The sequence below is a fragment of the Strix aluco genome, chromosome 2 (genome assembly GCF_031877795.1).
Source record: "Strix aluco isolate bStrAlu1 chromosome 2, bStrAlu1.hap1, whole genome shotgun sequence".
NCBI lineage: Eukaryota > Metazoa > Chordata > Aves > Strigiformes > Strigidae > Strix > Strix aluco.
In genome coordinates, this window is record NC_133932.1 from 135,270,640 (window position 1) to 135,289,298 (window position 18,659).

At 39.1% G+C, this 18,659-nt stretch overlaps 1 protein-coding gene across 10 annotated transcripts in view; it reads right to left on the reverse strand.

Moving 5' to 3' along the window:
• The window catches only part of UVRAG (UV radiation resistance associated), a 97,933-nt gene that overhangs the window by 19,223 nt on the left and 60,051 nt on the right, over nucleotides 1–18,659 (reverse strand). For all 10 annotated transcript variants that reach the window (XM_074816500.1, XM_074816496.1, XM_074816494.1 and 7 more), the window contains one exon: nucleotides 13,478–13,556. In XM_074816500.1, coding sequence (XP_074672601.1) covers nucleotides 13,478–13,556 — 79 coding nt within the window. The remainder of the gene's footprint in view (nucleotides 1–13,477; nucleotides 13,557–18,659) is intronic.

Consider the following 18,659-nt stretch of genomic DNA (forward strand, 5'->3'; position numbering starts at 1 on the left):
GCCTATCATACTAGTGGGTATTTTATATTACACTTGCTACTTATTCCAACATTACAGAAAACCATAAATATTGAAATAAACTGCATTTAAAACAATGGTTCTCAGACCAAAAGGTAGATTTATTCTTAAAACTTGTATTAGCAAGAATTAAACACTTAATCTCCATCAAAGACTAAGAAAACTGTTCCAGCCAACACAACCACAGTAGCTGTAGGTGAGACATGACAAACAAATTAAAGTTAATTCATAACAAGCTGGGCATAATTGGTTTAGACTCTTTAGGAAAAAAAAAAGAAAATTAATTCAGGTGCTCCAGTTTGTTTCTACCTGCATTTTCTTCTGTCCAAGGGTTTGAACTTTTGCTGGAAGGAAGTTGTCAGTTCTCAGCAGTGAATCAGCTCCACCCTGAGCATCTCTAAACCACTCCTGCTTATCCAAGCATCTTCCAGGTAATTTAGTTTGTCAACCAGACAAGTATACTTAATTAAAATCATGTCAGACAACCTAAAAGGTTACCACCTTCCTAAAGGTAACAATTCCATGATAAAAGATTTGTTCACCAAATCATGACAAGTGTAGCTATTTCACTTGTTAATATTAAAATACAAACCTGCAAAGGTTCAGTTCCTCTCTTATAAAGTTAGAGATAAGAAGTACTAGAACTGTTAAAAGTTTTTCAAACAATTTGCCTTAAAAAGAAACCATTTAGCTATCTTTCTATTTCTGGGTAGCATCAGATTGGACCCAAGATCAAAATTAGGGCTTTTGCCACTAAGGGACTGCCTCTTAAGAACAATAACAATATCCTCCATTTACATTGAAAGAATAGCAGCCCATTTCTCATACTAATTCCTGTAACAGTATTTAATGACTAATGGTATACAAGCATATACATCTATTCCCAGCCAGAAACCACCGAGTACCTGGACTGGAATATCCTTTTTTAGGAGTGCAGAATGATTCCAATTCTGAACTCATCTGTTCATCATTTACCATATTGTTTCCTCAGCCATATTCATCTTGTTCTAAGACATGTGGAAGCAGTCTTACAGCTCAGACTACGTTAATAAAGTTCAAAATACCAGACAATTCAGTACACATTATGCATAATACTCAAGTCTACACAAAAACCTCCGTATTTTTGCACTTTCCTGTCTGTACTGCAGGCAACTGATCTTTGATGTATCTATACAAGAGGTGGACACTACTACAATATGCACTGTTAAGCAGTCAAGAGCAATTTTGAATTATTTTCAGTTCAATAAGGAGTTTTTCTTGATAGCATCAAGCATTTAAAATGACATCTGCTCCACAAATGTGAAAACCCACAAACAAAAATAGAAGCAAAAGTGTTCTTTCAATCAAATTTGCAGTATTGGTTAGAAGCCAAGCATTTACATAAGGTTTTCAGAGAATGTCAAATGCTGGGACAGAAATATAAAATGCAAGTTTTAATAAAATGACATAGTTAATTGTTTTACAAGATCCTGGATGACTTTTCAGAGTATGAAGGAGCACTGGCTGGGATTCAGATGACTAAGCACTGCAATAATGAAAACAGAAAGTGTTGTTATAATGCCTGTTGCTATATAAACAACCTTGGGGGATCAGTGAAATAGTGCCTGCTGCTATATAAACAGTTGTATGTGTTTATACCTTTTGGGGGAAATTATAAAATTTTAGATTATCTGCACTCTTAACATCTTGCTTGCCTTTGTTTTATTACATCTAGCTAGTTGTTCTAGCTCTGAACAGCTATGTGGGTTTACTGAAAAACCCTTAAGCTGCAACATAAGTGAAGCACACTGTGGTATCAATTAGCTCTTTAGATAGCATATCTCAAAACTAAACATTTGAAATTCATTTTTATTTTTCAGATTTAAAATACTGTCAGTATACATCTATCACAGTTTGGAAGTAAATCTAACCAAGACTTTTTTTTTTTTTTTTTTAAAGCTTCTTGGGGAAATAGCAGAGAAAAAAGCAACATAGAAAGCACTGTGATTATAACAAGTTTTCAAGTCCTCAGTCTTGCTTTCAGAAGGAGCATGTAGGGGACTGCCACAGAAGTGACAGCCCCCATCCAAGCAAGAGGAAGTGCTCAAATACACAGCTATTTTTATGAAAATGCTGACTTGTACATTGATATGCCAACGCCTGCCTCCCTCTCCCAAGTGCGTTTCAACGCTGTTCAGAGGTCCACCCTGAAAAGCAGCTGATTACTTTGCAATTCTTCTAAGAGTACTAAACTAACAAGAAAAACAAGTTACATCAACAGCCTTGACGACCCATGTCCTTCATTAATCCATTGGGCACACGCTTTAAAATTCTTCGAGCTGACCCAGTGTGCTTAAAAAAGCCTTCATTAAAACCATCTTAAAGGACTCCCATCACAATTTTGATTTAGCAGTAACAAATAAGGCATACCAACAGCAATCAAAGCAGTAGCAGGAGACGACTCCCCCATTTTATGCTGTTCCATCAAAGGCTGCTTACAATCACGCTGTTATTTTTAAAATATTCATAGTCTAAACTAGCTTGATTTTCCCCCCATTTACAAGGTAGAGGCTGCTATCAATGACATACTTTCCTCTTCTTTTAATTTGATCTGTAACAGCGACAACTAGCAGTCGAGATGCTGCAGAGTCACTGGTCCAAGACAGCCAGTGCTAGTTAGGAAATGTTGATTTCTAAGTTATGGCTGTGTCTGCACACATTAGGTCAGCATGGAGCTCTAACTGATTGAGTTCTCACAAACTGCATCAAATTCATATGGTAACTTTTTCTCACACACTGGTTCTTGCTGCCCCAAGAACAGTCTGTCTCCTTTCCTCTCTTCTCAGCCTGAAGATTTTTAATTCATTTCTATCTGAAAGGCAGGGGAAATACATGTATGAAACCGAAGTACAGGAATGATTCAGCAGTGAGCAGGGAAACTATATTCTCCTATGATAACAGATCTAATTCCCTTCTATCTTCTTTAATTTGCTTTAGAATTACATTAAGCTGCTTCTTCCCCTCACATCCACCAAAATACAAAGTCTGATCATTACTCAAACACAGCAGCAGCCTGGACACTAATGCTCGGCAACTTGTAATATTCTGCCAAACATTTATGAAGTAATTTTCTTCTAATTTTTAAAACTGAAATGTGATAATAGGCAATATTTAATACTGGCTTTTGGTTTCACAGCAATAGTGTTTATTGGAGATAGACCACAAGAAAATAAGGAAATAGGAGTACGTGTTTGAGTACATGCAGAACACACTGTAGAACTAAACATTTAGATGAGCCAAAAGCCACGTTTCCTCTCGCTCATATTCGTGAAACCCTTCCTGAGAGTAAACACAATATCCCTCCAGAGAGGTCTCAAACATTAGCCTTCGTGATTCAAGTCTGGTGTCCCAGTAAGGATATGGGAAACCATCGTCAAAGGCAGGCTAGGGGAAACAGCCACTTACATAAGTAAACTATTCCTGTAAAATTTGGTGGTTAGTGGGTTCATTATAAAAATAACATATATGGGCCCCCTTGCCCATAAAGGTGCCTCTCATATACCAGGACCATTTCACAAAAAGAACATTAAAAAAAAGCAATTTAGAAGATAGAGCAGTTACTGGCCTCAGAAAAGCTTCCCCCCTTCCCCAGTGAAGCACTCAAATAACTAAAACCATGTTTACTGTTCGGCTGTAGTCTTGGTGCATTATAGCTTGATGAGATGAAACTATACAGCATAACCTTCCCAGGTTCAGGTCAGAACTTCTTAAAATGGCTCGGTATCACAAAGTGATGTTTATTGGATTATAAGGCACGGGCACACTTACTTCCTATGACCTCATTCATCCAGAGCTTTTGTATTAAAAATCATTACATCAGGCAGAGAACAAAAGGTCAGATGTGCAAAAGCCAGAAGGAGAAAGTCAAGTAACATTTTGTACCTCCATTTTGAACATGACGTTTTCTTTACACATTTAGCTCCCCAAGCGTAATTTTGCACTGCACAAGAACATCTGAAATTTGCTTTTTACCTATATACACCAAGGGCAGTAGTCTGAGGAGTGCACAGGTAGGTACAGAGAACTCCCCCACCTCGTCCTGGCTGGAAATCAGAGTGACTATAGCACAGAGTCCAAACTCAGACAGACTGAAAGGCTGCATGGCCACACCACGGCTGGTCCATCAGTTCGGGGGGTGGACGAGCACCCACACCCATCTGCACAAGCGTGCGAACAAAATCCTCTCTCCTAGTGATGAGGTTTCATCACTTGATGACAAGTCAGAGCAATATAGTAAAGTTTTCAAGTAAGTTTTTGGAAATTTGTATATGGTGCTACTCACTCCTCCTACATTTACTCATTACCTTCATATTTTGATAAATGCACTTCAAAACCAGGCAACTCTCTCATGTGGCAACAGTCCAGCTTTACCTTGTACCTTAAGATGTTGCAGGAAAGGAACCTGCAGAACTATTTCAGTATGCACAAACAATGCACTTCATTAGGTATTGCAAACACAAAGTCTTCAGCTATTTGTTCTTTCACGCTATGTTGGGAAAGCCCTTGTTTTTAAATGGGTAAAAATTAGAGCTTTTGGCAGTTTTTCTAAAGCATTCATCCAGGTCTGTGAAACCTGCTCCTTCAAGCGAAAAGGCTCTTGCTTCAAGAAAGCATTACTCAGGTGGCACATGTCACAGAGCCTAAATGTAGGAAGAATTTGGGGATTTTCAGCTCCCAGCCCCACATTTCACTTAAGCTGAACTGCTTCCCAGGTACCCATTATGATACTTCTAGTGGGCAAAGGAGATTGACCTCTAAAAAAGATTAGATTTTGAATCAAATGGGAAAACCTCCCATTCGAGGAGTACAGAATCAATAGCTTAAGCTGTGTAAGACTTGCTTCCTACCAGGGTAACACCGTCATTCAGTGAACACATAACAGCACTAAGACACACCAATACTGGACATCTTTTCTCAAATGATGGATGATATTTCAAAGTTAAAAGCTGAAGTCAAGGAACATTAAACCAAGCTCTGTTCAGCAATGGCCTTCCTGAAAACAACTAGCAACTTATACTGGCTAAATTGAACCAGAGCTTGTTTTTACTATTTATACAATATTAACTTGAGAAACATTCACATGAATTATGCACAAGACCAGCAAAGAAAGATACAACAGCCCCTTTAGTATTTCCAGTCCCTTGAAAAACAAAATACTTTAAAGCTCTGGATTTCCAAGCATTCTGGACTGATAAAAAAGTAAATGAGCCAATATATATCAGACACTTTTATTCCTTTTATTGGAGAACAACTTGCTCTAAACTTCAACCACAGTATATAATAAGCCTGAAAGGCATTTATGGATGATTAAGCAGCTGTCATACCCAAAGCTTTCAAAACAGGATTTGTGCCCTGATGTGCTAAATCCTATGCACAGAAGTATGAGACAAACCCTGTCTCATGGAGCATAAAACATACATATTAAACTATACAACAGAAGAACAAAGGATGTGGGTGGATGGAGAAGTGAAAATAACAGCAGCTCAGCAAAAAATAAGAGAATTCACAGCTTGTCACTTGCTTGCTAATGACAGATAAGGGTAATTTTTATGCATTATAGCAAGCAAATTTTCAGGAAACTATACGCATTTTAGCAATACTTTTATTTTCCATTAAGAGATGGCAACATGGCAGAAAGCGAGAAAGCTCCTGAAGGAAGAGACTGGCTCACAAATGAGGGCCATGAATTCCACAGGTGTTAACACTTTATACATGGAAGTCAAGCTTTGTGTCCAGAGCACACACTCTACTCATCAGGAAAAATTATACACTATGTCTTTTTGCTATACTAACACATTGTGTCATGGCTTGATAACCGACTTCCCACTTTCCTATCTCTTTCAATTTTAAAATATAGTGCTTATATATACTACAAAGCAGTTTAAGTTGGCAAATCACATGTGTTTATGTCAGCTTAACTATATCAGGAATCCATTTTCCTTTTGATTAGTAAATTTTGGTTCCATTTTAAACACGTACTCATTTAAAAAACCAACAACTTAGCAGGCTGAGGAGTTAACACACAGAGACAATGACAGCTACACAGTACACAAGTGATCTAACACACAGAACATGCTTGCAGGGGGTGGTCCCCAAAATTATTTTGGAGAAGTGACTCTAGGCCCATCTGGTGACGCCACCTCTCCTATTTCACCCAACCATGTTGCTCACCCCACCACATCTGCTCTGGACTCTCCGCAGCAAGAAGCACAGCCTCCAGCACCGCCTGGGCTCAGCTGCAGGTGCCGTGACTGCTACAGGTTGGAGAGACCAGATCTGCTCCTCCACAGAGCAAGTTAACATTGGCTGATCAGTACAGATTGCCTACGGGCGAGGATAGGCAGGCTTTCATCTGAATGAAAGGGTGACTGTTGTTACAGCTAATCCAGCCTCATTCCAACCTATTTTATCTTGGCATGGGCAATAGGAAAGGAAAAAAAGAACGCCTTCCAACAAGCTTGCAAAAAACATATGTAAATTCCCCAATTCTAAATGATCTGGCTAGGTATCAGCCCACTGCTACCCTAGGAGACTTTCAGGAATGAAACCTCTCCTAAAAGCTTTTGGCTCTACGCAGCTGGAGAAGGTACTTTGTGGTTTTTCAGGTGCAGTCCCTTCCTCTTAACATTAAAATGAATGCTTGGCACTTTACAAGATGAGGACTCGACTCTGGCTTCAACCTGTGCTCTTTCAAGAACACTTTTCCCTATGCAGTTAAATTGGCCACAAATTCAGACAGTGCATTCTTTCTGAACTGTACGTTTTATGATCTTAGTTTAGGGGCCTCATAAAAGATGTAGTGTGCAAGTCACAGTATCCTACACTCAAAGGGTCATAACCACTGCATCTACACCGATACCCACAGAACTCTTAAAGACACTTCTGCTCGCTAGTGTTTATTGCCAAAACAAATTTCTACTCCTAACATTTCTGCCGCTCAACTTCCCATGGAAAAGTTTAATAGTTTCTATTATAAAGTTGATTTTCTCACATGTTTGATAGTCTAATAGAGCCAGAAACTGAACATCTTGCCTCATTTCACGTTCAAGAGCTGAATTTCAGTTCAATTTCTTACATATGGCATTAGTACATAAGCATTCAACTTCTATTCCACGCAGCTATTAGAAAGATATCAGTTTGACTGCAACTCAAATACGTCAAGAAGTATTTTGCTTTCCTTCTATGCTTCTGTGAATGTTACTTACCTCGTGCATTAGACAAGCAACTGAACCAAAAAGCACCATTCCCACGAGAGTAGCACCAGCTGATCAACATCTCCAGCAGGTTACATAAAAGCATGTAAATGTTGTCTGCCACCACGTGGACACAGCAACTCTGGACACACAAAAGGAGGGCTAGACCCAAGTTATTTGCTTAGATCTGTATTGTATTGATGTGAAAACAAACATCCTTGGGGGAGCTGACAAAAGATTGTTTGAGTGAGTTTTTTCATGTCAAATAGCAAGTTCATCTGTAGCTAATGACTGTCAGATGAAAGCAGAACTATTCTTTGGCCAGGGCTCAGCAAATCATGCCAACGTGAATAGGAATATCAGTCTAACATCACTCAATAGCTGTCTGACAAAACAAATCAAGGCTGGATCAGAGGAGAAGCCTTGCCTTGTGAGGTGATCCTGAGCACGCATTCAGCCTGAACAGAAAAAAACCCCACCTTAACTCATGCAGTGTAACAAATCAAAAAGATTTCACAAAATCTGGAAGCGATACTTTGACTGCCACCAACTGCAGAGTCTCCCTGAGAAACACCAGCAATGAACTGGGGTAAAACTAGACACATTCACTGCTTAGCTTGGCTCTAGGAAATCAAAGAGTTGTAGAACAGTTCAAATTATTTGATAGCCAGTTTTGCAAGTCTCCTTTCAAGAGCCAGTAATTTAGACAAGCACAGAACACCACCATTTCTGACGCCACGTCCACCAAAGCCAGATGGAAGTAGTGAGCAAGGTCACAGAAACAAGACTAAAAGGGGTCTCGTGGTGATCATAATTCTGGCCTATGGTTCTACAGCAAAGCTGGGCTGAGACTCACAATAAGAAATCCAGAAGATCAAGAGACAAATTAACTTTTACCCCCTTCAGTGGCTGACTGAAATACAAAAATCATCATTTGATACTCAGATTTGCAAATAAGTTGATGGTCCCATGCAAGAAAATAGCTGCAGTAAATCCCCTTCTGACCAGGACCAGAGGAAACTAGCTCTACAGCTACAACACAATTATTTCCTCTCCAAGCAATCTTGCAACTGGACGAGGAATAGTGCCTGTCAAGTATCGTGCAAGAGACCACCTCTTGAACACCTAAAGGAATTGGGAGTTTCATGAACAAGACGGTCATGCTCTCTTCAACGGCTACACATCACGTATACATGGGTTAGAAATAATGTCCGATACAGGAAAGAAACCGTGGAATATCACCTTGTATACAACTTCGGGCCAGACATTCTCTGGTAGTGACACTGCACGTACTCACTAAGGACTCACCTCAAGAAGGATGGTCACTAAAATAAGATCATCTCTTCATATGTAATGAAGAACCTACACTGAAGTCAGGCCCAAGCAATCAAGGCTCTGGGAATGAAGGAAAGAGACAGCAAAACAGCCAGTAAAGCAGCAATAAAGCTTCTTTCTTTCTATAGATTCGAAACTCAAAGCCACTGTACTCTCACCCCCACACGCTCTAAGGTTAAAAAAATATTTTCAAGAACTGAGAGGAAAAAACCTGGAGTGCCAAGACCACTGCTCAGGGACTTGTGAGAGCTCAGCCTAGCAAGGTCCATGTCTATGCCCTAGCTGAGCTGTGTGCTACACGCATTATGCCCAGAGCGATGAGAACTTGCTGAGAGATGCGAGCTTACCCATGCTGTGTGTTTGCTTATCACCCACAAAAAACCCCCTCACAACGCTTCAGTGAGTTCCTAACATTCATTCCCTACAACAGGAGGTTTTCACGGTGTAATCTCAACTCTTCTACTCTGAAAAATCTATGCAAGAGATCATTTCATTCTCATACTAAAGCCTCATCTTCCTCAGATACTCCACACACATCCATAACTTAGCAGCTGCAGAGTTTGTGGGGCCAGCTACCTACTAAATGATCTACCAGTGCCTAAAGCTTCCGAGAGCTGAGCAATTCACTCCCATTTTTAGCAACTGTATTGTGCTTCACCTTTGACAACAGTCTGGAATGACAGTGATTTTTTTGGTTGATATTATAAGTCACTAATTTCCCTTTGGGGAAAAAAAAAAAAAAAAAAAAAAAAAAATCACACATTTGTGTATTTGTTAGAGTCAAAGAGCTGAAATCTTAACTGGAAATTTATGGTCTTACCCAATATTATCCAACTTGAAAAGCTACTCTGTGAACTTAGTAAGGGATTCAATTTTACAAATAGAAAATACAGGGATTGAAACAATTTGTGCGCGTATACAGATGGAAGTTATTATGAACTCTCGGAATTAACACACATTGTTTTGACTTTGGAATGTAACAGCAAAGCAAGTTTCTCCAAATAAATGCTCTATCAAGCTAGCACTGAACTGCTTCTAATTCCAGCTGAATTCTCCCGAGTGCAAGATGCGGTTTTCATTGTTATTATCCTGCTGTTTTACAAAACAGTACCACTTTATCTCTAGGAGAGTTTTTATTTCAGTAATTTTATTTAGTATCAATCCAGTCTCACTTCTTCCCCACTCACATTTCTCCCTGCCGCCAGAACTCCAGGTAATTGTGAAAGGAAAAAAAAAAATAAAATCTGTGAAATCAGGGAAGCTTGTACAAATCCTTTCAAGTATTTCTTTAAGTTGATAGAAGTTTTTTTGGGCTCTTTGTTTCTCACCCACAGTGATCCACTTGCATGAATGATTTGAGTAAGGTGACAGAGACCCAAGCTCTTCTCTTAACGCCCCAGTAGTCAGCACTGTCCGTCCTAGGCACCTCCAATCTTCCCACAGCACCCCGAGGGAATTAAGCAACTGATCTGCATTTATTCACAAGAGAATAATTTGCAGGACTGGTTCTCTGAATTAAGGCCAACACCTTTGGGCCTTAAAAGGATTCCCTCACAGGTTGTGACAGTCTAGAGATAAGAAAGAGGCAGCTGCTCATCCTCCATCCAAACCTAATTATATTTACCTGAACTAAGCATATCTGGACACTTCTCTTGAAGCAGCCTTAAGATCTTCTAAAAGCTGCTTAAATTCAACAATTCCAGCCTCCAAAGGAACACAGAAAGGATTCAAACAATCTCAGCTTTTAAGATCAAGTCAGTCCAAGTAGAGAGGTTTTGTGACACATTTCTGCACGTTATCTACCTGTTCTGCTTTCACAATGGAATTTCCCCTTGGCAGAACTATAAAAAGCTGCAATATTTGACCAAGGATATCAAAACAAAGGTGACTACGACAACTTATATGGACTTCAATAACACTTTCCTGATTAAACAAGAACTAGAAGCACCCCCAAAAATTCCAATTTACTTTTATTTTGTTTTTATTCAATAGCATAAAATCTCAAGCATTAACATGTGAACCACTGGTGTTGTACAAACCACTTCAAAGTGTGGCCACCGACTACTCCAGCTTCTACCAGCACCAGTGACCCCATGTACACTTGGAATCTTTTTTATACAAATATGTACTTAAAGTCTTCATTTACTTTTATGAGTTTAAACACATGCCAATGATTTCAGAAACCAACTGCAAGGACTTGGAAGGCAACATGGGTGAGTGACCACGTGTTCAACTTCAGAAATAGGACAAGAACAAAATCAGAATGAGATATTTCAGTAGGTCCAACAGTGGTAACAACTCAGAGATGACAAGTCAAAGAGAAAAACAGGGAAACAAGTGAAGTGGTGACAGTTCCTATAGAAAAATTCTACAGCCACAAGTGTCAGCTAACCCAGACTACAAGAACTGGAAAGACTACCAAACTTGGGCTCAATGAAGAATTCATAATCTCAATCAAGGAAGAAGCACAGACTACCTGCATCACATAACTGAACAGCAAAAGCCAGAATAGGAATAAAAAACGAAAGGCGGAAAACCAAAGCAAGCAGCATCACGACTCACAAATTACAGAATGAACTAATGTATTTACATAAGAAAAGATTAAGGAAAGCATTGATTTGATAGTAATGGAGAGAGAAAGCTATCAAAGCATTTGAAGGAAAGAGTATTTAATCCCTTTCTCTCACTGGTCTTCCATATGAAAGTCAAGTGTGAACAGCTGGCTGCCATTATTAATACTAGCAACAAAGAGTCACAGTCTAAGTTATATTAACAGCTTGGTTAAGTGAATTTCCAAGATTAGCAGGACTTGATTAACTTCATCTTAAGATATTTTAGCCTTTAAGTAATTTCAAAGCCACTGGAGGTTATCTTCCAAAATACACTAAGCATGGGCAAGATACCAGAAGTCTGGAAAATGGTAAATGTAATCCAAGCTTAAAAAACAAACAACATAAAAAGACCCAGAAGCTTTACTGCAATTTGGGGTAGGGAATGAGGAAAAAGTGGTGGAAGAGAGAACTGGAAAAACAAATCAAACAACTAGAAACTAAGCATAAAAAAAATTCAGAATTTTCAAGAATAAGACTGTCAGACCAATCTAATTTCAAGCCTTACAAACAGGTTAGAAACTGAAACGTCGGATTTCTGTTGGAATTCAAATAAATCTCTTGGCACTTTACAGTGTAATATGCTTGCAAGCATTCTGGGGAAATGGGATATTGATGAAGTATGAATGAATAAAGAACAAGTAAGTACTCTTTGGGTGTAGTTAAACAATGGTTCACTGCTGTAAATGGAAGTGCTGGTGAAGTGGGGCTCCACCTGGGTCTAGGCTTTACCCCAGTTCTATTCGATATTTTAATTAGGTGACCTGGATAGAGAATAGACTCTGATGCAGACAGCAGAAAGCTGAGTTCTCAATCTAACCTTTCCTCATCTTCCAGAGTTACGTCATCAAAGCAGAATACGATGAAGAAGAAAAAGGTGCATCTTTAAGGATACATTCACAGAATCCCAGAATCATCTAGGTTGGAAAGGACCTTGAAGATCATCTAGTCCAACCATTGACCTAACACTGACAGTTCCCAACTACACCATATCTCCCAGCGCTAAGTCAACCTTATTCTTCAACCCCTCCAGGGATGGGGCCTCCCTCCCTGCCTTGGGCAGCCCATTCCAACGCCCAACAACCCCTTCTGGAAAGAAACACTTCCTAATAGCCAGTCTAACCCTGCCCTGGTGCAACTTGAGGCCATTCCCTCTTGTCCTGGCGCTTGTTACTTCATTAAATAGACTCATCCCTCCCTCTCTGCAGGGGATGAACTCCTTTCAGGGAGTTGGAGAGGGCCATGAGGTCTCCCCTCAGCCTCCTCTTCTCCAGACTAAACAACCCCAGTTCCCTCAGCCGCTCCCCATCACACCTGTGCTCCAGACCCTGCACCAGCTCCGTTGCCCTTCTCTGGACACGCTCGAGTCATTCAATGGCCTTTTTGTAGTGAGGGGCCCAAAACTGAACACAGTCATCGAGGTGCGGCCTCACCGGTGCTGAGCACAGGGGTAAGATCACTTCCCTGTCCCTGCTGGCCACGCTAGTGCTGATACAAGCCAGGATACCATTGGCCTTCTTGGCCACCTGGGCACACTGCTGACTCCTGTTCAGCCAGCTGTCAATCAACACCCCCAGGTCCCTCTCTGACTGGCAGGTCTCCAGCCACTCCTCCCCAATCTGTCCTTCTCTGGTCCCTTTCAGACCAGCTTTCTGCACGTTTTCTGAATTCCATACTAAATGAGTTCGCAGCAGGTATTAGTATCATCTCAAACACAAGTTCATAAACTTGTAAACTTTCATGAGTTTGCCAAAGTAAAGGATGATTTTTTAAAATACATTAAGAACAAGGAAGTAAGGATGATTATATTTTAAAAAAAAAAAGTCCTCTAAAGTCATGCACTGGCAAGACTTAAGGTTTTCCAGCTTGTTGCTTTTTCTTATCATAAGTATAGGAGTAGAATACTAGTTAAAGTAATGATACAGCAAAATTAAAGTAGGAATGAGAATGACAAGGACACAAAAAGATCTTTAAGCATGACAGAATAAATAAAAAACCCAACAGAAGACATTTACAATTTTCAAAACAGTGTGCAGAGACTCACAGTATTTATTTGAAAAGGAAAAGATTCATTATTAGCTGGCGAACCCTTTTCCAAGGACCACAAGAGAAGGTCTTGAGCACAAAGGAGTAAGGAAAGGGAAGACAAGGATTTGAAGAATGCCTCCATGAGTTCAGGTGTTCGCCACAGAGATGCACACCAGACAGCAGATGCACACTCATGTCATACTGACACTAAGCAGATGGTAGATACTAATTTAAAAAAACCCTCTGTATACCAACCTGTGCTATATTTTTGTTGAGAAGATATACTCCATATTCAAACTGAAGCTTCTCCCCTCCTTTTGGATATAAAGGAAATCTGATGGGAAAGAAAAAAAGAAAAAAGCATTTAAGGTAAAATTATTCAGATGCTTAACTTTAAAAAGCCCCAGATTCCTTTTCTGTGAAGGTAAAGGTTTAAAAAGCCTCCCTTGCTGACTTCTCCCAGAAACCCCCTCCACAGGACGTACTTAGGAACCCTCTGCAACTCCAGTCAACCAGCCTTTTAAAAACTGATGTCAAAACTCAGCTAATAAATTACATTTTCTGACGTATTTTAGGGTTTTAAAGGATGCTTTATGACTCTCCCAGTGCTGCAGCATTTCTCTCACTAAGTGAAGCATATTTTAAGCAGCATACAGCATAATACCAGATCCCACGTTATCCATTTGTATTCAGCCATTCACATTGGTTTAGCTCATTTCCAAACCGAAATAACCTTTTAAGAAAGGTGCTTTCTTTTGATTGTTATTTTGTGATTGAAAGAGCACAAATCTCTCACACACAGAAGACACTTGTAGGCTCACTTACTACCACACCAGAACAATACTCAGAGTGTAAGTGATTCCCTTCCTTTCAACAAGCTTCACACACACCAAAGGCTCAAGTCTGTTACAGCATCATCGGTCACTACAGCCCTTGCAAATATATTCTTAATGATTATCTCCTGTTTAATAAATAAAGCATTTGTCACAATTTTAAATAACTAGATGTAGCTTATAAGAAAGTAGCACAGCTTATTTCTGTCTTAACTGCTACACGAGATCAGAGAATCAAAACTTTAGTTCCTAAAGTATTGAAACTGTTTGACAGCCTGCATTAAAGAATATAATTTTATGCATATGATCTAGGAATATTTCCTTAAGCGAAGCAGTTCTCAAACAGTTTTAATATTTGTAGACTGTATTTCTTAGGATTGTCTTTTGACTCTTCCTTACCACCAGAGGTTATGAGATCATCACGGTCAATCGGTAATCTTAGTACAATCTAAAATTTATGTTTATGGGACCTACACCATGAAACAAGTTTTTGCCTTTTCAAGGAACTGTATGTTCTGTAGCTCCTCATCAAGATGGTGAGCGTATTATCTGCAGAAAACCCACATTACATCAGAAACCAAAGTCTCTCAAATATAAGATAACAAATATAGGAGATCAATATCTACTAGAAACAACACACATTCTAGAGGGGTGATTACGCAAAGTGTATTTTATCATCAATCAGCCCCACAGCAGAGTACATTTGCAACTTTTAAGGAGAATTATATAGCGCCATTAAAGCTAAAGGTTAACAGGTCATGATCACAGCAGATCAAATATTAAGACGTCAGCTTCAAGTTTTATGCTACTTTCAAACTCACTAGGTCACTTCAAGTTGAGGAATATAAAAATCACTGTGAGTAGTATATATCTAGCTCACCTTGCTTAATAGATCTATAAATCCAACTAGTTCCCCATGCAAGAAAACAAAACCTTCCAAAATGAACACATGCTACAAAAATTCCACGACGCATTACCCTAAGTGTAAAATACAAATCAAAAAGAATTCATTTCAATATCTACAATTACACTACACAAACAGAGCAGCATTTAGATTTAAAGGATACCTTTACAATTAACAGTGTAAAACTAACTCAAGCTTGACAATAAAAGCACCATTAGGAACACACGCCATGTTTCACTAGAAGATAATATTTCATTAAGTCACTAGTAATGGGAACCATGTATTCTATTATTAGACACAGAGCTCTTCGATACATGCAGTATAGAAAAGAGTATAAAAAGTGTTTTACAGTGCTCACTACCATCTCCCACATACAGTTTAAGTGGTAAAAATTAAGCTTTTCTGTTTATTACAATGGGCCTGCTGCTTTGCTAATATTCACATTTCTGTCCTGTAACTTCCACTAATTAGTCTTGAAAGACTGTAAACTACATACATCCTCATGTCAGCTTTCATAACATAATCATTTACATGAAAGTCTTGAAAAATGTCAGTGGATGTCTGTGTACACACATTTATGACTCAGAGAAAAGTATTACCAACTTTTATGTCTCCTTCTTTGTGTGTTATCTTGCTTGCCCATGAAGCCTGGTCACAAGCAATAAACTTAAGGGAGAGGAACCACGACATTTTATATAGTGCTTCACTGAATACAATTGAACACAACTTTAACTGCTGGTTCCCAACGTGAAATTTTTCTTCCCTGCTCCTTAGAAAAGCACAACTGTAAGCTAAATCTCTCACTTTGGCATGCTGCAAAAAGTTAAGTCTGCTGTGTGAGGTTTTAGTTATACTTGCTCAAAACATGCATTTGAAAACTACTATTTTAGTATTTTTATAATCATGAAGCACTCAATAAAATGAAAATAGCATCCGCCTGCCCATCCTACTCCAACATGTACCTTCCTTGTTTCCATTCTTGCTGATATGTTTTGGGGAAAAAAATTATTAAGCTCCTTTAAAACATAACACAGATACTCAACTCTAAGATGACAAATTCAAATGAATAAGTGTAATATATGTTTAGTGGAAAGAAGAAAAAGAACAAGCTACAGGTGTCTGTTGTATAATCACTAAAACACATCATCTGAGAAGTTACCAAGTAGTAGGAAACTTGTTCTGAGTACACTCAGAAGTTGAGCTCTGGTCCTCCTCAGAGCAGTACTTACACACTGTACGAAAGCCACACACCTACCATCCTAGCACGCAGTAATTATGAACAACACAGCTTCTGCTCAGTGAGGTTCTAAGTGTACCCTTGTAAAAATATGTTGATATTTATCTTATGACTATGGAATATTACTTTTCAAGAGTGTGTAGACTTCTTAAAACACAGCCCTAATACATCCTGGGTTTACAGTAGATATTCTATTTCTGTCTAAAAGAGCACACGGCTCAGCTGGCATAAAGAAGGAATAATTTTAACAGTGACTCATAAAGATGATCTTAGGTCAGAGAAGATTCACTTGATGCAAGGAAAAACCACAACCTGTTAGAAGTTACTAAATGTTAACTCCATTTGGAGGTGTTTCTGCACCTCGTGTTTCCACTGTACTCGAGGCTATTCTTGCTTCACTTGAGACATCTGACATGTCAGCAATGACGAGAGCCTGTGCTGAGGAAGAGCACAAGGACTAGTAGTGATGAAGGGAATGGAATAACAAGCCAGCAGGCAAGTGGAAAGGTGGCTTTAGGATCTATGGCAATTGTGCCAAAGATGCTGAAATTAAACAAGACCCACTCTGAGTTCAGAAGGTGGAGAACTCTGTGTAAGAGTGATCCAAACTGCACACCAGACTGATTTTAACCAGATGGTCAATATGTGCCTTTAAGATCTAAGATAACAAAGAGGATTCTCGATCTTAAAAGCTTACGTTTGCTTTGGAAGTTCTATGTTTTGCTTATTTCATCCTGAAGGACTGTGACAAATGCGAAGTTTTTATTAATTTGAGTCATGTACCCTGTTTTATAGGACTCCCTGGGATACAAGTCAGATGACCAGCATTACCCAGCTGTACCACACTGCAGGAACAGAGGCACATCCATAATAAACCACAAAACATACGCATGCATAACATTTTTAGACACGTATCTCACCGCCCGTCTCATCACATGTTACTTTAGACAAAAGTTGTATTCTTCCACTTGTGATACCACAATGACAGAACAGTTTTTTCCATAGTGAACCAGAACAATATCATGCTTACATCCTCAAAACACACACAAGGTTTATACTAACACATTCAAGACCCAAGTTTTCCCAGTCTCACAAGAAGAGGTTTTTGACTGCTATTTCTCAGTTAAAAAAAAAGTCATAGAAGAAGTTACAAGGTACTTCCAATCATCTCTGAATAATTTAATTTTAGCAGAGCTTAGAATAGAGAATAGGGATGGCAACTCATCTGCCTCACCATACCTCTCTCCCATCTCTCCTGCTTGGAGGGTTCCCAAGAATAAGCATCTCCTCTCTACCTGCAATCTTAATTCCAAGTCAACATCAACTGCTTTATTTCAGCCTATCCCCTATTAATTACTGCCACACTTCCTAAGCAGACGTCAGCTGCTGGATAAAGAACTCTTCAGCTTAAACCTCAGCCAAGAAAAAACTGGCATGGAAGTCGGAAGGGAGCACATTATTAACAGCTAGTCATGAAACTCTCCTCTTCCATCAAAGGCACCTAATATTCAAATCGGATACTATTCTTAGCACTGAAATCCTGTGTTTAACACAACTGGATGCCACTAACCATGAGCAGTTCTAGGAACAAAGAAGGGGTTTTTGAAGTACACAGGGCAACCAACTTTCAGTCTGTTTATACATAGGCAGGTTTTGCTGATAGGCAATGAGTAAGCAAACAAGTATGAGCAGGTCAAGGCTTAGAGTACTGCTGATCTACATAACCAAATATATCTACTTGTAAGAAACTCAAATGAGACCGACAAATCAAAGCATGCACTCAAGTATCAAATACAGACTAGTGCAAGCCTGAAAGGAAGAATCTCTAATTTCCTTGTAAACCGCCCAGGCAAACAGAGGTGGAAAAGGAAGAAATCCCAGCTAAAAGGAGTGGCTAAGTCAAGTGTCAACATTGGTATTATTTTACACTGTAGACTCCATGTGAAAGTTTCTAGGGTACTAAGCCTCATTAAACCCTCCCAAGAGCTGTGAGAAGGAAAAAGCGAGGCAAAGGTTACATGCTTTGTTCAGTTACTCTGATGGGGAAAAGTAACCTCGAGTCAGCCTTTTAAATAAAAAACAAGGCTGAAAGTCTACCTATTCTCCAAATTAAAACTATCATCCTACCATCAACAATGGAATTAGATTTTGAGTTCTTCAAGGATCTCACAGCACTTCACAAACGCTAAGTTTTAAAATAGTCAGTTTGAACATTTGCATAAGAAATACCATTCTGATGGGTATCAAGCTTACAGATACCCAACTACACCATCAACAGGACTCTTAGGGAGCTGTTACTTTGGAGTTAGTCTTTAATGAGATTTTTTTTCTCACATGGTATTTAGTCAAGTAGAAACGTCTTAGACATAACAAACACACATACCTCTAAAACTGAAAAGCAAAGTATCATCTTACTACAGTAGATCACATTTTTAAGGTTATAAAGGCTGCAGACAGAGTACT